Source organism: Peromyscus leucopus, chromosome 1, assembly GCF_004664715.2.
Source record: "Peromyscus leucopus breed LL Stock chromosome 1, UCI_PerLeu_2.1, whole genome shotgun sequence".
Taxonomy (NCBI): Eukaryota; Metazoa; Chordata; class Mammalia; order Rodentia; family Cricetidae; genus Peromyscus; species Peromyscus leucopus.
Window position 1 is genome coordinate 153485872 of NC_051063.1, and position 20705 is coordinate 153506576.

Sequence of the window (20705 nt, forward strand, 5' to 3'; positions counted from 1 at the left end):
TTTTAGTTTTTAAAACAGCAGGGTTTTAAAGTTTCCATTGTTGGCATTAGTCATTTGCTATTACTGTTTGCACATGCTATAGCAGCATAACATTTGATTTAGATTGTGAGGTTATCAAGTTTAGCATTTGCCCCAAGCATGATCATGTAATTCTGAATTTGGAGTATTTAAGTGAAAGACATTTGGGGCTGGAGAAATGGCTCAGTGCCTAAGAGTTCTGTCTTAGAGCCCGCTGTAGAGTGGTTCACAACTGCCTGCAACTCCAGTTCCAGGGAATCAGACATGCTCCTTTGGCTTCCTCTGGCATGCACACACATGAGTGTACACACCTATACATAAATAAAAATAACTACCTTGTTTTTTTTAAGAGTAGAAGACACTTGTACAACTGCCAGTATTTAAAACATCTTCCCATTAGAAAACATTCTTTCATCCAGCCAGAATCCCTCGTGTCTTAAAGATGTAGTTTCTTCCTGGATACTTTTTGTTTTTCTGCATGTATTCTGCTTCCACAGAATGCAGTACATTTAAATTTTTTCTGTTTACAGACAAGGGCATTTGCCTATGGTCATATTATTACTCCAGCATGGTGCAGACCCCACTCTGATTGATGGAGAAGGATTCAGCAGCATTCATCTGGCAGTCCTGTTTCAGCACATGCCTATTATAGCATATCTCATCTCAAAGGGACAGGTATGTTGTGAAAGGTGCCTTATATTCCAGATAGTATGATCTGAACATATTGGGAAGGTTATTGGCTCTAGTCCACTCTGAGTTTTAAAATGGAAGTTAATGGTGGATATCCAGATACTTAGAATTAATCTTAATAAGCCAACCTAGCTATTCAGGACTGGTTGTTTTTTGTTTTTTTGGTTGGTTTTTGTTTTGTTTTGTTTTTGTTTTTTGCTTCATTAGAGGGAGAAAGACAGGTTATTTTAGCTCAGCATCATTTAATGTTTCTGAAACTTGTAAGCCTATAATAGTTTTTCTGACGCGACTAGTAATTTTCATGGTTTTTCAGAAACCTAACCTCAAAGCCTGTATTTTTCTTCTGCTCAAGTGTCGAAATGGTAGTCAGATCACTATGAACCCATCGTTTACTTTCATTATTTGGGCTCAAATGGAAGGCCAATTTGAATGTGTGCATCTTGTTTATTGTTTTCTGAGTAATTCCATGAAAATGACGTCCTTCAGAGCACATATTAAATTATAAGCCGTCAGCGGTGGGAGTTTCGCTGTTAGCTGTGCCTGCTGGAGTGTGCTCTCTGACAGCAAGGTGTTTTATGTGTTGGCAGTCTTGTCTGAAATGGGGGTGGAAACGTGTTTGCACAAATACCGTTGGATTGGTTATTCTCCCTCTATAAGCACTTTCTCTTAGACAGCCCAGTGAAGTAGAATAATTATAACCTCCTGGGCTTCGTTTTGGAAAGATGTATGAGGAGGGAGACCTCTGTGCTTCTTCCCAAGTTCTGTTTCTCCAGGGGCCTTAAGAACCCTTAGTACTTTAAACTCTGAGTTGATGACAGCCACTGTTGTACCTTGTGCCTGACCTGTTTTGTGAAAGGACTGTATCTTTATCTGGATATGATTTCCTTTTTCCTTCTCTTCCAGAAATATAAAGAGTTTTGAATTTTTCTTATTTAACTGTTTGAAGCAAATGCAAAAAAAAAAAAATTGACTCTGAAGATAGGTAGTTCACTATTATTGGATGAATGTTAGCATGAATCCATCATGTGCCAAGGTTTAAATCAGATGACTCCAAGATCTCTGCCATTTTCGATGGTGATTGTCCTTTCGCATCATATATTTAGATTCTCCCTTTAAAGTATTTTGTAGCAGTCTGGATTTTTACCCTGTAAAAGCAAAGCACTTTTTTTTTTTAAATTTAAATGATATTTGAACCATTTTTGTAGAGCAGTGATTGGGCTGAATGTGTTAAAGAAGTATTTATTTACTAAGAAATGCAACTTTTTATACTATGTTCACAGTTTTGCTAATTGATTCCTTTTTTACTAGAGTGTGAATATGACAGATGTCAATGGCCAGACGCCTCTCATGCTATCAGCTTACAAAGTAATTGGGTGAGTGTTACTGGATCCCTTCTGCTTCTTGGCTCCTATGAGTTTTCTGTAAATATAATCTCCAGTATCATAGTCTGTGAGATGCTAGTACATGCTGCAGATTTTACACATGGGCATGAGTAGCTATACTTAGAAGATACCATTGAAGGATGTTCTTTTCTCTTGGCAGCTTTGATGAAAAGTTTGAAAGTTTACAGAGTTGATACTCCTTAGCATATGCTTACTAATTGACTGATTTCTTCTTTTGTACCTGAAAAGATGACAAGTTGAAATGTTCTCATAATCATAAATCTCTATGATAAACCCACTTTTCTGACAGCAGTGAATTTGAGGTTCTCTGCTATTGCTGACTGCTGTGAAGACATTGATAGAACTGGTGTGTGACAAGTGTATTACAGGATGTGATCAGATACATGCTCGTCAACACATGTACTTAATTCCCACTATGTGGTCCGGCTACCATTATTCTTTATACAGACATGCATGTTACAGTTTTCTCTTTATCAATGTGTTTCCAACATTGTACCAGATCCCTAGGTCTGTATCTCCTTGATAGACCCCTTGCTGGAGCTGGGTTTGTTGTAGAAACATTTTTCTGGTTTTCATTTTATGTAGTGATGAGGCTACAGGCAGAATTTTGCTAGAAATTTTGTTAGCGCTTAATAGAGTAATTAAAGTCAGATCTTGTTCTTACTGAGTAGATCTCTTGGAGGAAGGGAAAGTATTGATGGTAAAAAAGAAAAATATTTCATTGAATTATTTCCTAGATTATCACTTTCTTTTTTGTTTGTTTGTATGTTTTGAGATGGGTTTCTCTGTGTAGCCCTTGCTGTCTTGGAACTCACTCTTTAGACCAGGCTAGCACTGAACTCAGAGATCTACCTGCCTCTGCCTTCCAAGTGCTGGGCATAAAGGCATGCACCACCATTGTCTAGATTAGCTTAGCACTTTCTAAATGTACTAATTAATATTTTAGGAAATATAAATTGAGTATTCCTAATCTCAGAGTCCTAAGTCCTAAATTTCAAAATCCAATTTTTTAAAGACAACATAATGTATGTATAAGTTGAGCTTTACTAATTTTGAAATTCTAAATCCTAAATGTTCAAAATCTGAATTTTTTTAGACAACATGATGTATTAAATAGAAAATTCCACACCATACATTATGCAAAGAATCATTAAAAATGCAACTTCAGACTATATATATGATGAATATGAAGCAAACAAATTTCAATTTAGATTTGCTGCTTATCCTTAAGGACTAGCAGATATTCTAAAAATATCCACTCCACTCCAAAAGAAAACACAAGATACTTTTGGTCTCAAGTATTTTGGGAAGAGAATATCCAGCCTGTATTAACACCAGTTTTACCTAGTAGTCAATAGAAAGAGAAGGAAAAAGTAGCTTTTAGTTTATCTGCTTAAGTAAGACATACAAGTAGTATTTAATTGTACACCATTTAATATTAGCCAAGGTTAAATTGACAGTTTTTAAAAGTATTAAGCACTAAATAGAACAAGAACACGAAGAGACCTTTCCTTATCCCCTGTATTGCTATCTAAATTACATCGTTGATAAGGCAGGCTGCCATTGAAGAGCTGTCTTTCTTGTTTGTTTGATCTTCCCTGCTAGTAACTAGCCAGTCATTTGCTATTACTGTTTGCACATGCTACAGCAGCATAACTATGTTTGATTTAGACTGTGAGGTTATCAAGTTTAGCATTTACCCCAAACATGATCATGTAATTCTGAAGTAAAAGACATTTGGGGCTGGAGAGATGGCTCAGTGCCTAAGAGCACTTGCTGCTCTTACAGAAGACCAGAGTTCTGTCTTAGAGCCCGCTGTAGAGTGGTTCACAACTGCCTGCAACTCCAGTTCCAGGGAATCAGACATGTTCCTCTGGCTTCCTCTGGCATGCACACACATGAGTGTACACACCTATACATAAATAGAAATAACTCCCTTTTGTTAAGAGGAAAAGACAACTTATACAGTAACTGCCAGTATTCTAGTTCTTCAGAATGCTTACTTGTGAACTGATAAACAGCTTAAAGTTTCTCTGTTGGCATTTTCTCCTCACATCTTCATCCCTACTGATTTCTTATGGTATTTTTACTGTTTTGAGACAGGCCAGAACCAACTGGATTTCTTTTAAAGTTTAATCCCTCTCTCAGTGCTGTTGATAAAACACATCAGAACACTCCGCTTCACTGGGCAGTTGCAGCAGGAAATGTCAGTGCAGTTGATAAGCTCTTGGAAGCTGGCTCTAGCCTGGACATCCGAAATGCTAAGGTATGACCTGGTATTCTCTTCCCTAGTTCATTATGTCTTCAATTAAAGATTAAAGATGAAAATTTAATGACTGGTAGCTGTTCATTTGGCACAAGATAAATATTAACAATAATAGCTACTCTTAGAATAAATGTGTTGTCTGTAAAAAAGTGTTTTAATACCTTACTATATCAAAAAATATAAATATAATTTTTTTTTAAGGGAGAAACACCTCTTGATATGGCTGTACAAAATAAAAACCAGCTCATTATTCACATGCTGAAAACAGAAGCCAAGATGAGAGTCAACAAAAAGTTTAGACTTTGGAGATGGCTACAGAAATGCGAGGTATTCTATGTGATAGAAGTTTTTATTAGTTTTTGTTTTTAGGGCAGCAGAAGAGACTAGAGATTAAACTTGGACTGGGCTGCAGTGGGTCTGCAATGTACTCATCTTTCCCGTGTGTCCCACAGCCCAAAGGAAGAAGTATGGCACTTAACTAGTTGTTTAACAGTAATTCTCAGGTAGATGGTGCCAGGTATGTGTTACATGGTAGATATTTGCTGATTACTTAAGGAATGAATTGAAATGTAAAATGGGTTTGATTCTTAAGAGTGGCACCTACTTGACCCCAGTTCAGTGTCTAGTAGACATTTGTAATGTGAGGTAGCAACTTGGGCCTCCTGCTCCTGTCCACCTGTGACTAAGCCTCCTGATCTCTTTTCCTACCTATCATGGTGTGTGCTGTCAGCCATACCCTGTGACCATGCTGATGTGCTTCTGGCTGGTCCTGCTGGTCAGTTTGTCACTGGAGCCTGATCTCATCACTTCACTGATGCCACATTAGCCCACTGTCGTTAGTCTTCATATAGATTTATTTTCCTATTGAAAATAACATTTTTTTTTAAACTTAGCAATTCCTCTCTATAGTGTTCAGAACTTAAAGTGAGCTAATCAGTAAAAAATGGTTTAGGAACGTCAGCTTTCTCTCATAACTGGCTAAGAAAACTAACCCTAGTTGTGAATATAATTCATGGAGGATATAATTCATGTTGATAAAATGGGTATTGGGTTGATTAATGTTTTTGTTCTCAAATATGATAGTGTCTTTTCAAGTAATATTAGTAATTATACTTCCAGAATAATTCCGATTAGCACATGCAAGATTTTTACATAGAAGATCACTGTGAGTGCTATGCTTAGTTTTCAGTTGGGGGTGAAGAAAGGAGATGTTACTCCCCAACTTCTTAGAAATAGGGATGCCAAGATTCTGTTCTAGAAAACTTTTCTACCTATTCATCCCCCAAATGGCGTTTGCCTTTTGACAGCCCCCAGATTTCTCTCTTCAGCATAGACCATCTGGATTACTAAACTAAATCACCTGTTTGGCTCATACAGTCAGTGTCAATGGACACTGCAGTGTAGCTCACACTTCAGGAAATGTCCAGGAGGCATCTGCAGTACAGGGCACCAGAACTCCTGTTCTCTCTTCTCCCACCTTCACTCATCTCCTCATCTCAGGAGGTAGCCCTTCAGCTTTCTGCTCAGTCTGTCAGACTCCATACTCACATTGGTATGGTTCTACCTGGTCCTGCCTTTCATTTATATATGGAATTTGACCCCTTCTCACCATGTCACCAGTGCCACTAGTCCTGCAGATGAGTCCTTGAAAATGTAAATCAGACTCACCTCAGATTCCTAGGTATCTCCCAATTCTTCTATAGTAAAAGCTAAATCCTGACAGTCACCTGCTGTCTTAGAGTTTCTATTGCTGTAATAAAATACCATAACAAAAAGCAACTTGGGGTGGGGAAGTTTATTTGCCTAAATTACACTTCACAGTCCTTCATCAAAAGAAGTCCGGTCAGGGACTGGAGGTGGGAACTGATGCAGAGGCTATGTAGGAGTGCCACTTATTTCCCTTGTTACCTCTCACTTGCTCAGCTTGCTTTCTTATGGCATACAGAACCACCTGCCTAGATCTTGACACTACCCTCCCATATCAATCATTAATCCTGAAAATGCCCCACAGGCTTGCCTACATGCCAATCTAATGAGGGCATTTTCTTAATTTAGGTTCCCTCTTCCCAAATAACCTAGCTTGTATCAAGTTAACCTAGAACTAGCTAGCACACTTGCTAAAAGCTTCATGCATCCCAGCATTTTATGTACTGTAACATTTCTGTTTATCTTCCCAGCTGGAATTTCAGCTTCATGAAAGAAAGCTCTTCAGTCCCTTGTCTTCCACGTGTAGAACAGCCTTGCACACAGAATTCCCCCAGTGAATAATGTAGCTCATGTAGAAGACTGTTCTGTTTGAGATTTACAGTTGCGATGTCCACATTTAACAATTATTCTGAAATTATTTTGTGATTATGATTAATTATATTATATAGATTCTACTTGTATTTTTTTGTCAGTAAGTTAGAATTGGAAACATTTTGAAGACTTGATGCCATTTGAAATTATCTACTCAGAATGGCTTGCAGGAGTAAAAATGGAAGAAAATAAGGCAAAGTGCATTTTTCCTCTTTGCTATTTCAAAAGACTGGCTTGTTTTCTGGAGACTTATACTGAAGGCACTGAGATGCTCAAATGTAGAGCCGGGTACCACTACCAATGGCCTGCTGGCTCAGGGTTTCATTCTTTTAACTTTGTCAGAGTAAGCTGAATCATTAGCATTCTGAAGAAATATTTTAATCTTTGACCCTCTGAGTACCAAGACTTCCTCCTTTCTTTCCCGCTTCTCTGGAACTCTTTCCCAGCTGTTCAGCATGGCTCTGATCAGTCTTCTTAGTTCCTTTTGGGGAATTAGCTTTGTTCTTAACCTTGAATGTTTGTGTTGGCTAAGATTCTGCTCCTTTCTGCCTTCACAGTCTTAGGGAAGTTGCTCATTTACAGCTTTCCCACCTATGTGCAGAAATCTCAAGACTTCCAAATGGTAGATCTGTTATACAGACTGCCTCCTGGATCTCCCCTGGATGTCCATAGCCATTCACAATTCCACATGCTCCAAATCAAGATCATCCCTTTCAAAACTGTTTCTCTGGCATTCTTAGCGAGGGGTCATACCAGGTTGTGTTGATTTTTGTAGTCCCTTTAAGTTTCTTTTATTTTTGGTGATGTAGAGGACTAACTAAAAGAAATAATTTTTGAAAATTTTAACTTTTATTATCACTTTCCTTTTAAAAATGCCATTTTTGAGGAAAAGAAAAGCAGAATGTCATTAAGTAAAATTTATATGATTATCTTTAAGGTGTATAAATCAATCATATTTTGAATTTGACAGCAATTTGAAGAAAATCTGCTACTTCAGTTAAATTGTTGTTCTGTACTTAGGAAGTAGTTCTTGTACTGAACTAATTACCATTAGGAGGTGTAATCCATGAAGTTCTAAAACTCTGTAATCTCTCAATAGCTTTTCCTGCTGCTGATACTCTCTATGATAACCCTGTGGGCTGTTGGATACATCCTGGACTTCAATTCAGATTCTTGGCTTTTAAAAGGATGTCTTCTAGTAACATTGTTTTTTCTGACATCTTTGTTTCCAAGGTGTGTATATTAGTCTTTGCAAGGCTGGTTATTGCGTTTCCAATGTAACTGCCTATTTCTGTTCTAAATCAGCTGGAATCTCAGATTGATGTTGAGCTATTATAACATGTGACAACATCCTCAGGATGGTGGGAAGGAAGGGGTTTGGTGGCAAAGCTTTGGGCTGAAAGCAATTGGTGGAAAATAAATATTGTGGGTCACACATTATATCATTCAGTTTGACAATGATAGAGAAAGTTCTATAACCATTTTATATCTTGAAACATTTTATCCATTTTTCACATTTTTTTCTCTTTAAAAACTCCTAGATTCATTTTATACTCATTATTTTTCTTCTTGATCGTTTTTACTTGAAACAACCTGAATATAATAGAAGAATTGATGAAACCATAAATACATTGTACTTCTCTTTAAAAATAACATACACAGAAATATGCATGATTATACTGATGAGTCAGTCATATTGCAGGCTTAGCCTTAAAGACACACATGTACAACACACATACCAGTCTGATCCCAAACAAGTTGCTCTTCCTCCCTGTGCCTCAGTTTCTTTATCTGTAAGTGAGGATAGTTGTGATTATGGCTACATCATTGCTAATTCATGTAAATGCTTAGAACAGTGTCTTATACACAATCTGTACTTGTAATCAATTATGCCAAATCTCATTCTCTCTCCCACTTCCCCACCTTAATGACAAGGTGTCAGTTCCTCACAGGAATATGGGTGTCATCCCTGAGTTCCTTGCATCCTTGATTCTCCCATTGCCCTTTATAAATACTTCCAGCCGGGCGGTGATGGCGCACGCCTTTAATCCCAGCACTCTGGAGGCAGAGGCAGGCGGATGTCTGTGAGTTCGGGGGCAGCCTGGTCCACAGAGCGAGATCCAGGACAGACACCAAAACTACACAGAGAAACCCTGTCTCGAAAACCAAAAAACAAACGAATAAGTACTTCCAGCCAAGCCTTCTAGCTGGTCTCCTGCCTTCACCCCTCTAGTATACCCCCACATAACAGTCAAGGCAGATCCATTTCTGCCTGATTTTCTTGTTAAAATATTTGAAGCTTGTTGTTATGCTGCTCAGGAAAAAAAACAAAAACCCATTCGCTTCCCACTGCCTTCATACTTCTTGATCCCCACACTGCACTCCACCTTCTTTCTGCTTCTGGAACACAAGCTTGTTCCCTGAGCCTTGCTGGTGTCCTGGCCTCAAGTGTTTTGACACTGGATCATGTTGTAACTGAAAAAGTCACTCAGACCTGGGTTCAGACACCACTCTTTTTGAGCCCATCCTTATGCAGGTCTGCTGCGTCACCCATTTTAATCTTTTCCTAGTTTCTTCCTATAATGTGAAGCCCATAAAAGCAGAGACTTGTCTCTGCTGCTGAACATTTTCATTCACTGAAGGAGACAAACTGTAAAAATAATGATCCATAGGAAAGATCTGGAAGACAGTGCAGCCTGCTGGCTAAGGTTGTGAGTGTGCTTATCCCAGAGTCCTTTTGCTGCCTGCACTTTCCAGAATAAGCATACATTACTTTTTGACATAAGAAAAGCAGTATTAGAGGAATCTTAACTTAGTCACCCAAAGACTAGAATATTAGGTGGAAACAATCAGAATTTAAATGTGAAGTAAAAGTTCAAATTTCTGAAAAATAGTAAAATACCTAAAATTGATTCAGAAACCATGACTTAAAAATACTCATTTTCCACTGGATATTTAAATACATTTTTAAGCCAAACTAGCAGGAATCAGTCAGTATATTTTTTTAAGAAGCAGCAAGGGCTTCCCTAGCAATTTGTACTCACCCACAACAGGAACATTTTGTTTAGTTATTTAAGTGTTTTTATTAAAACTCAAATTATTAAAAAAATAATTGTATGAATAGCTTTGGTTTGATAACTGCATGAGGTCTTCATTCACTATGATTGGCAAGTGAATACATATCAGATAGGAGACAAATGCATGTGATAGGTTGGTCCACTGCCTTACTTTTCTCGTATTTCTCTGGAGTTTCAATTTTACAGAAGTAAGCAGCTAGCTGCACGTTTCTCTTGTTATTTGGCTTCTTGATCCAGGCTTCTATGTGATACCTGTCAGAGATGACAAGCTCTTGTGGATTTGGCAGTTTGTTGCACTATTTTATTAGACCAAGTATACTCGGTGTTTGTGTGTGTGTGTGTGTGTGTGTGTGTGTGTGTGTGTGTGTGTGTGTGTGTGAAATCCTCAGACATGGAGGTTGCAGCAGACTCCGTTGTGGCATTTTTGTTCTTCACACATAGGCTTTTATCCTAATTATGGCTGTGGTCATTGTGGCATTTTTTTCCTTTTAACCAAACAACATTTCAAATGTTCCTGTCATAGGCACCAGTTGCCAGCCCTTGCTTCCACCTCACCCTCTTTTTTTAATCCACCACTAGCCATTTCTAATAGAAATTCTGAAATGTATCTGGGTAAAGTATATTTGTTTATAAGATGACTATATTGAGTTTGATATATCAGACGTATATTTGATATGTTTTTGTGTTTTACTTTTGAATCTGCAGTATAACCTTTTGAACAGATTACACAAGAACATCAAGCTGCCTGCTGTAAGACTGAGATTGTTAGTGCTTCTACAATGGTGACCACTGTCACTTTAGCTGTTGTGTGTTTTCATGTTGTGACTGCTCTTCATGTTAGCTCCTCATGCTTAAGGTTTTGTACACCTGTTATTTCATAAATATAGAGCTTGACAAAAGCTTGCTTACACATGAAGGTGAATTTCCAAGTATTTACATTTTTGTATTTTGGTATATTTCAAAATAACATGGAAAACTACAATATGATATGTTATAATAGAAATACAGAATATTGCCAAGTGGTGGTGGCACACGCCTTTAACCCCAGCACTTGGGAGGCAGAGGCAAGCAGATCTCTGTGAGTTCGAGGCCAGCCTGGTCTACAGAGAGAGATCCAGGACAGACACTAAAACTACACAGCGAAACCCTGTCTCGAAAAAAAAACAAAAAATACAGAATATTCACTGAAAATATATTGTTTTGAATGAAATAATTATGAGTAGCTGAGAAGAACTGGAATGTGTGCTTTTAGAAAGTTATTGTAATGTGAAAGATTAAACACACATAAATGGGAGAAAGCTGCTGCTGCTGCTGCTGTGACTTGTCATTGTTATTGGGGAATTAGAACTGAATTGACATGAAATCATACCAATACCTTACTGCACTAACACTGTATGCTTACTTTTTTTTTTCTAGGTTTTTGGTTGGCTATAAGAACCTTGTGTACTTACCAACGGTCTTTCTGCTAAGTTCCATTTTTTGGATATTTATGACTTGGTTCATTTTGTTCTTTCCTGATATCCTTTAAGCTTAAATGAAACACATATCTCGTTTTACTTTAAAAAATCAATAATGCTATTGTTAACAGCTTAGATATTGGAAAAAAAATCTAGGTGATGCAACTTGTATTTGCACTCACATATTCTGGCTGAGCTTAATGTTGAATATACTTGATTCTGTTAAATCTACTTGGTGCTATGCAGCCGTTAGTCTCTAGTATCCTTCCTTCCAGGAATTACAGTATAATGCATGTTGCTTTACTTGGGCCCATAGCAGTATGTTGGTGTTTTGAGATACTTCAAGGTCAGATGGTTCCTTTAACTTGATGAGCAGTTACAATTGATGAATAAGTCTTCTGGGTACCAAAATTGGCTATGTGGGAGAGATTTGGGGAAATATGGCTTTCTCAGTAATGCTAAGCAATTCAAAGCTAATGGCTCAGGCAGGGATTCTCAGCAACATTAAGTGTGCTTTGAATAGATGTGAAGCAGATTTCTGAAACGTATTCCTAATGTGTACTTTACCACATTTTGTCCTTGTCCTTGGTCCTTGGTCCTCTTAACAATTTAAGTCATGGCCCACTTTTTTCTTACATGGCCTACTCATGTGGTTCAAATGAAAATACATCTTATATCATGCTTATTACATGAAGAAGGACCCAGGTCTAAATTCAGTGCATGGTCCTCTGGTCCTCTTGAGGATGGCCAGATTCAGTCAACTAGAAGTTGAAGAGGGATTGCTCTTTGGATTATATACATTTGTAACACTGAGCACATGTCCAGGCTTCCATCTCTTTCCAGACTTCCTTCTTTCTTCCTGTAAAACCGTTTTCACACTGCCTATGTGCCAGGGAAAGAGGAGGTATGGTGGGAAGAAGTGCATTTTAGCTTATTACCTTACTTTCTGTGTCTGTCTCTTGTAATATTTCTGAAAGGAGAGAAGAGAGTGCTTATTGAAGAAATGCAAATGAGAAAGTTAAGAATCTTTCCCATAGGAATAAATGGGATAGGCATATGAGTTTTTAGAGTGCATACTTCTACAGCCATTGTGCCATGTTTTTGCTTGAATGCTGTTTTATTATTTCTAAGCATTATTTCTTATATGGTTTGTTTTCCTTTAAACTAAGTGAAAGGCATAAATACCATAGATGCCACTAGGCTTTAAAAAAAAAATTACCTCTAACCTTTGTCTTGTAATTACTGATTTGATGAGGGTTTTAATTAACACTAGATTCTTATCACCACTTAATTTAAGGTCAACACAGTTTCTACTACATCACTCACAGATGACCTAGTGCTCATATATGCTAGGACAGTGGACATTATACTGAAAAGGAATGATTCATACTTTTGTGTCAGTGAACAATTTTTGAAATTGGGGGTTTTGATGATTTTTTTTTAATATAAGCAACTTCAGTTATTCCAAATTTTGCACATCAGATTATTTTGGTTTTGCAGAATCAAAAATTAACAAGACATATAATCCCATCGTAGTCTATTAACCTCATCTACAGAAATTAATCCTCACTTGACTGTAACTAAGAACTGCTTGATACTTGTGAAGGTATATTATGTTAGGAGAATTGATTTTCATACTAGATAGAATCTTAAGGTGTCAGGATGAACATGGTGGAATGTATCACTCACATGCTGAACATTGAGGCATCGATTTGAACATGCTACTGTGAAGGCATATATGCCAGTAGGTGGCATACCTCACCCAAGGTTAGTGTTTTCCACGATGAATGTTACATGGTGCTGGAACTGCCCTGTGGATTTGCTACTGGTTTGCCTTGTTAAGACCTCACTTAAATAATTAGACTTGTCTTGCTCAGGCTGCCAGTTAGGATTGACCAGGAGTTTCTGTCCCACAGCCCATGATTATTATGGAAAGAGGGTCAAGAGCCTTGTGGAAAGCATATTGTCTTCCTTAGCAGGCAGCGTGGTTCTGAATTTCAGGACCTTTTTCCTATTTTGTTTGTTTCAGATGAGGTCTCATTTAGTAGTCCTAGCTGCCCTGGAACTTGCTGTGTTGATGAGACCAGCCTCAAACTCACTGAGATACATCTCCTAAGTATAGACACACACTACTACACCCAGTGTAAAGGCTGGCTTTCCTCCCTGTCAGGAATTTGAGCCCCAGTCTTCCACAAGATAGGCAGGGATACTCACCACTATGCTAACAAGGGTGACCTTTTCTTTTTGTTTACATGTACCATTGGGCAAGTTACTTGACTTCACCAAGTCTGTTTTTCTGTCTGTAGGGGACAACAGTACTAAGCTCTTGGGGTGGCTACAAGGATTACTGTGCTATGATGTCTAAAGGGCTGTACATAGTTCCCATTACATAATTGATATTTATAAATAATACTTTGTGTCTTAGGGACAACTCAGTAACCTTTTTCTTTAGGTCTCTTTTGTGTGTTCAGTAAGTAATATATTAGGCTTTTATGAGAAGGACTGGATGAAAGGAAAGAGAACCTTAATAATGATTCAAGCAACAATTAAGACTTGATAAAGAAATGATGAATCATGAATGCTTTCTTTATGATATTGGCTGTACTTAAGTTTAAGAGCTGGATACATGTAAAGCCCTCTTGATTTCAGAGTCAGCTGTCAATATGACTTAATTTTTAGATCAAATAGCAGAAAATTGGAAGCTTGCTGAACTGATACATGCCTGTGATTCCAGTGCTTGGGTGATGAGATAGGAGAATGGAAAGCTTGAGGCTAGCCTGGGCTACACAGTGAGTACAGGTCAAGCACAAACCCCTGGATTTGATCCTTAGCACCAGACAGAGAGGAAAAGAAGAAGAAAAGAGGGGAGAGAGACTTGGGAGCTTTGAATGATGGTTCAGGGTGGCTAGTGACTGAGCTGTCAAGAAAGCTGTTCTACTCTGATGCAGTAGTACAAGGGCTTGAGTGTCCAGGCAGAAGACAACAACTGTCCTCTGAAATGGTCAGTATGTACCCAAAGTGCATTGCTCTCTTGAATTCTATTCTTTTGGAGAAAATGGTAAACACAAGCAAAGGAGCATGACTAGTAAACTGGTATATAAGGAACAGTATTGCTGCTATCCTGGAGATAGCATCACTGCTTCCCAATTTCAAATGCTGGGAGATGGTCATTTGGAATATCATTGTCACTCTAGAGCCATTACCAAATAAATGTATTGAACATATGCAGGAATAAGCTTATGTCAGGTAAATCTAAAGGAGATCAGTAATGTAGAATACAGAATCCAAGGGATGAAGCCAGGTGGTCGTGTTCTAGGAGAGCAGGTGTTAGCCCTATACCTTCAGTAGAGTCACCAGCTTACAAGGGAAGCCAGCACATCTACAGATACCTGTATTCTAAACTCTAAATGCCATAAAGAGCATTTCTGGGTTCGGGAAAAGGTGAAGTCTTTCTACAAATCTGAAAAGACAAGCAGGAGAGAGAACCAAGTTGAGTCTTGAAGGCAATTAGAACTTGGGCGTTTTAAACATGTGGCTTTGGAAGTAAGAAGCAGTGGAGAGTGTTAGTGGTCACCACAGAAGCAAGGAATCTGTTTGCCTTTCGTGTGAGGGGTTACAGTGCAGTTGTCTTTATTTGGGAGGGGGAATCCAATGATGCTTCTAGGATTTGTCTTAAAGTTATAGTGGAAACACCAGGTTCAGTCAGCTTACTCTGCAGGATACCCTGTGACTGAACCAAATGAATTTTGAGACTATAACATGTAAGTTATCAGGACTCAGTGGAGAAAAACTGCATCTAATTTTTAACAAAAAGCTGTCTTTTGTGTATCTTTTAGAAGTGTTGCTCTTCCTTCGTTCAATATAAGCTTTGTTAATATTCTGTTTCATACAACTTATCTGGCCTCTACCTCCTTCCTAAAACTAGCCTCACTTATATATTAACTGTGATAAACAAGTGTCTTGGTTAGGGCCTCTGTTGCTGTGATAAACACCATGACCAAAAGCAACTTGGAGAGGAAAGGGTTTATTTCAGCTTTTAGCTTCTTGTCCATCCTGTAGGGAAGTCAGGGCAGGAACCTGGGGTCAGGAACTGCTCCAGAGGCCATGGAGGGGATCTGTTTATTGTCTTGCTCAACCTGCTTTCTAATAGCACCAGCACCATCTGCCTCTTGGTAACACCATAGAGGGCAGGGCCCTCCCACATCAATCATCAATCTCAATTGAGGTTCTCTCTTTCCAAATGACTCTAAATTGTCTCAAGTTGACATAAAACTAGGTAGCACAGTCAGCCAGCGGGATTCATTCCACCTGTCTGAACCAGGTATGTGGTGCTAGTCTTTGGGTTAGGTCAGTGTTCCTCAAACTTCACTGTGGGATGAAGCCTGTGGTGAGCACTTAAATCCAGTCTAGTGCTGTCTGTGTGGCCTGATCGGAAGTTGACCTTAGCTGCCTATCTGTCTGCCTTCTGTCCCTCCCTTCCTGTCCATCCTTTTTCTCTTCCCTCTTTTGCTCCCTCCCTCCCCACTTTCTTTCAATTTAGTTTCATTTTGGTTTGATCTTTGAGATAGTGTCTTACTAAGTAGTTCAAGCTAACCTAGAACTCCCTTTGTAGCTAGATTGGCTTCAACTTAAAAAGCCCTGCCTCAGACCTCCATGTGTTGGCATTTTGCTCAAAGTTCAATTTTTGCAACAAGCCAGTATTGCTGGTCAATGGACCATACTTGAATAGTAAGAGTTGAGCATCTGTTTTATGGCCTCCTTTTCTGTTCTAAAGTTAACACAAGGTAGCTTGGTAACAAACACCTTGTAAGGCTATAGTTACTATGTCAAGCCAAAAATATTTACATTGGACACAGTCAGGCTTACTGCTGTCTCATTGACTTATTACTGCATACTGTTTCTTCTCTGTAGCAAAAATGGTACTTTGTATTTTTAAGAAGTACCACTTTAGGCTGGGCGGTGGTGGCGCACGCCTTTAATCCCAGCACTCGGGAGGCAGAGACAGGCGGATCTCTGTGAGTTCGAGGCCAGCCTGGGCTACCAAGTGAGTTCCAGGAAAGGTGCAAAGCTACACAAGAGAAACCCTGTCTCGGAAAAAAAAAAAAAAAAAAAAAAGAAGTACCACTTTAAAACATTTTAAAGTGGACAGTTTTTAGTCTTGTCATCTTTTTCAGCATAAACTTACTCATATTTTCAATAGTGTGTAATTTGAACTCATTTTGCAAGGAGGGCAATTTTTAATTCAGAACAATTAAAAGGACAGGTTACTAAACTCTCCAGTAGGAAACTCATACAGGCAAGTATGTACTTTACAGGAAAGTACATTGAAATCGCTGACCCAAGTCTTGTGTTTCTTTGAGTGGTCTTATGGAAGTGATCAGAAAATATTTTTCTGATGATCTGAAGAAACCCACAGTTACACTTGAGAAGTTTAATTTGGGAGGCTTAGATGTTTCCTAGTCTCCAGAATGACTGCAGCTTTTAGTATTCACAGTGGGCCTCAATAATGAAGACTCAGTGGTTCTGACTAATTAGGAGCGGACTTCCATAGAATCAGAACATGGAACAGGGTTATTTCGGGTGGGTGGTATGTATAGTTGAGGCAGATTGCAGGAAAGAGAGGTTCAGAGGAACAATGATAGCATTTGATACATCACACATTGATGCTTTCTCAGTAGCGGTCTAATGTGTTCCTTAACATAACTTCAACATGTAGCAGGCAGCCCTTTCTATTTTGCTTTCATTTTCAGCGTCATAGCCTTTCTCTATTTTTTCTACAAGACTTGGGCAACTGATCCAGGCTTCACTAAGGCTTCTGAGGAAGAAAGGAAAGTGGTAAGTCTTTTTTTGTTCTGTCTTTTTCTGAGAGTCACAGCCATGTTGGCCTTTGATATGGCTGCATCTGTAGTGCCTGGCCCTTAATAGATACAGTGTAAATGTGAGCTGATTAGATCATCAAAATGGGATTCCTACACAGTTACACTTAAGTTTTTAGAAACATCCATTTTCTCAAAAAGTGATACACTACCAGACTTTTTCAGAATTGATTTTTGTTCTTAGATCTCCCACTTCATTACTATTTTAGATTAGTGTCTTTTGTCTAGAGTGCCTGCCTCCGTGAAGTTGGGGTTTAGTGAGTTCCTCCTCCCGAAGAGCTGAGGAGATATCCCCTTTCCTTCCTCAAGTGTCAGGTTGCCAGAGACATGGCCTCTTTGCAGTTGCTTCTGGAGTTTTAGAAGTAAGGGAGACCGTTGTCTTCTGCTACTTAAGGCTTGTCCTAAAAGACCCAGGCCTTGTGCTTGTAGCCATAAGTTTGGGTGCTTATCCATGAACTTTGTTTTTTTTTTTTTTGATGAGTGGTGGATGTGTGGGTGTGTGTTTCTTTGTCCTAGCAGGCTATAACTAGGAGATGCATGCCATTTGATAGAAGGTGGTAGGGGTGTGGGAGTATAATTTTTATACAGATTTCTTGGCTGCTGCGTGAAAGAACACCTTGAAAAGTCATATTATTTCAAGAACAGAATGGTTGTGTGGGAAGTATTCCAAATGGCTACTCTGGCTACTTCTGAAGCTGGAAGCGGAATGAAAGCTGTGAGGATGGCACATGACCATGCATAACACTGTCCAGTCAAATGCACCCTAAGGTCAGATTTTTGTCTTTCAGAATATTGTCACCCTTGCAGAGACTGGCTGTCTGGACTTCAGGACATTTTGCACATCGTGTCTTGTGAGTCTTTTCTGTTAATACTTTGTTTTCTATACTTCTTAGTAGCATTGCTTATGTAAGCGCTTGTCAGATCTTCATGGCATGTGTATGTACTTTTTGCCCTGGTTCTAATTTTATATTACTGTCAGACCAGTTTTCCACTGTGAGCATATGAAAGAATATTTATAATCTCATTAAGCTCCCTGAGGTTATTCTCTTTGTAAATTATCCATAATGCTTTTATTTGCTTTTCCTGTCATGAAGTATATGTTAGAATTCATTAAGTCAGAGGCACCTTATCGTCTCAAAACTACAAACAGGAACCTCCTGTTTTGCAGTTGAGTTGAGGCTTAGAAGAAGAAAGTAAATGATTAGAAGAGCCTGAAATAGAACCAAGATCTCCATTTTCTTACTCCAGTGCTGAATGTGTCACTGCCTGAGTTCTCCTTACCCAGTGTGAACAGGGTCTGAATTCAGGTCTCTCCCAGTGAAGGCTTCTTCCCTTCATGTGCAGACCTAAATATTAGTCCAGCCTTTCAGAGCTGTGTGAGTGAGTCACCTCGTTAGGATTATTGGACCAGTCTTCTATGACATAAGATTCAAGTTTTGCTTATGATCTGTTGCCAAAGACCGTTTTTACTTAGGCCTCTCTTAATTGCCCTCAGATACGGAAGCCTTTAAGGTCACTCCATTGCCATGTATGCAACTCTTGTGTGGCTCGATTTGATCAGCACTGCTTCTGGACTGGACGCTGCGTAGGTGAGAGACTTAATCTTTTACTTACCTCTGTGGTGAAGTTAAGTATGTTCAGTTATGACTCAGAAAGAAATGGAAAGCCATCCAAGGTCTTCATTTTGTGGTTCCTCTTCAAGAATCTTTACAGTTAAGACTTGGGGAAATGATGAACCGATTGTTAATGACAGCTATTGTAATCTGTGTAATATTTTAGAGTTTATGAAATATTTTCTTATATGGTGTCTGATTTGATCATCAGAGCATAACTATGAGGTTGTTACTATTTACATTTCAGAGCAAAGGGTATAAATAATTCAGATCATTTTGTAGTATTCGTTTTCTACTCCAAATGTCACACTCATTTCTTAAGTTGTGACTTACTTTTCTTTTTTTTTTTTTTTTTTTGGTTTTTTGAGACAGGGTTTCTCTATGTAGCCTTGTGCCTTTTCTGGAACTTGCTTTGGAGACCAGACTGGCCTTGAACTCACAGAGATCCGCCTGCCTCTGCCTCCAAGTGCTGGGATCAAAGGCGTGCACCACCACCACCACCACCGGTCATGACTTACTTTTCTTACTTACTTCTCCACGTGCCTCCTTTAGTGCTCAGGTAGGAGACAGAACCAGAGTTAACAGAAGCAGCTATAAGGGATTTCAGTAGTGATCTGCTTTATCCCCCTGAGGAACTTGAGGCTTCAGGTCAGACAGATTACTGTGATACATTCTGATGTTCTCTTCTCCTCCTGTGAAAGGTGGTGGAATGATTCCTGGGGTCCCAATCTTCCCAAGCCCCATTCTGTCATAAAGATTAGGTGGTTGGCATTATGCCAGCCTGACTGAATGGAGCAAGGAAACAGTCTAATGGGTCCATCTACTGTCTGTGCTTATCAAATTGCATTTGACAGTGTTTCCACATGCATAGGCCTGTTTGGTTACCACAGGTCTATGAAGTGAGAGGAGGTCTTATCTCCTCTTGCTATTATAAGTGAGACTGAAGGATCAGAGAAAATCCAGTGACTTTGGCTACAGTAACATAACTAGTAATTATAAACAAAGATCTTGTTGGAGTGGGTGTTGATGCTACTTAATATTGTTACTTCAGAGGAGAATGAGACTGATAGTGGTAACTGAGGAGCATTTATGTTGTTAGCACCAAAGTGCTCCCACCTCTACCGTCAAGCAGCTAACACATTGTAGGAGGGATTTGGTTGCCTGGTACCTCTCACCCCTTCTATTTGTAGGCCATGTTTTCCCCACGTTTCCATGTCTAGTGTCCAGCAAGGCAGATTATGTACTTGCTGCTCTTCAGATTTGCTGTTTCTGTTCTCTTTCAAGTTAGTCTTGGATGTCGGTAGGTTGTACTTAAACACATTCCATGGAATGGGACCAGATGTGATTTCACCTGCTACTTCCAACTAGCATTGTAGGCCAGTCCAAAGCTGGGTTTGCCTAGTTAACTTTGCTCTATGCAAACTGTCTTCTTTTAGGCTAGTTTGGAATATTATTTAACATGGACATCTGATGGTCTTATCAGAACTGTCTGGTTTAGTAGTATTCAAAAGCAAAGTAAGCCTTGTTTCTGTTTTACTTTGAAGGTTTTTCACAGAAAAGTAGTCTTATCTGGGGAATCATTAGGAAAAGAAAATATTAATTATGTTTTCTTTTTTTCTGGTGCAGGTTTTGGCAACCATCATCACTACATCTTCTTCTTGCTTTCCCTTTCCATGGTATGTGACTGGATCATTTATGGATCTTTTGTCTGTAAGTATAAATGTTTCTTACAAACTCATGCACCCTTACCCAGGTCTTTTCCTTGTGAGCCCTTGTCTGCCACACTCTGGCCAGTGTGTAAAGCATACCCCTAGTGAAAGAATGAAGTGGGGCCTTTAAAACTCTTCACACTGGAAAGCTGCAAGAAGTGTAAGAAGAGGGGTTTGGAGAGATGGCCCAACAGTTTAGAGCACTGGCTGCTCTTCCAAAGGTCCTGAATTCAGTTCCCAGCAACCACATGGTAGCTCCCAACCATCTGTAATGTGATCTGATTCCCTCTTCTGGTGT

General features: G+C 39.0%; 1 protein-coding gene across 1 annotated transcript in view; it reads left to right on the forward strand.

The window, feature by feature from the left end:
- The window catches only part of Zdhhc13 (zinc finger DHHC-type palmitoyltransferase 13), a 45956-nt gene that overhangs the window by 12716 nt on the left and 12535 nt on the right, over positions 1 to 20705 (forward strand). Inside the window, exons 5-14 of the mRNA XM_028880147.2 lie at positions 549 to 693; positions 2017 to 2081; positions 4215 to 4377; positions 4579 to 4704; positions 7775 to 7908; positions 11169 to 11269; positions 16920 to 17044; positions 17874 to 17936; positions 18581 to 18674; positions 20325 to 20408. Coding sequence (XP_028735980.1) covers positions 549 to 693; positions 2017 to 2081; positions 4215 to 4377; positions 4579 to 4704; positions 7775 to 7908; positions 11169 to 11269; positions 16920 to 17044; positions 17874 to 17936; positions 18581 to 18674; positions 20325 to 20408 — 1100 coding nt within the window. The remainder of the gene's footprint in view (positions 1 to 548; positions 694 to 2016; positions 2082 to 4214; positions 4378 to 4578; positions 4705 to 7774; positions 7909 to 11168; positions 11270 to 16919; positions 17045 to 17873; positions 17937 to 18580; positions 18675 to 20324; positions 20409 to 20705) is intronic.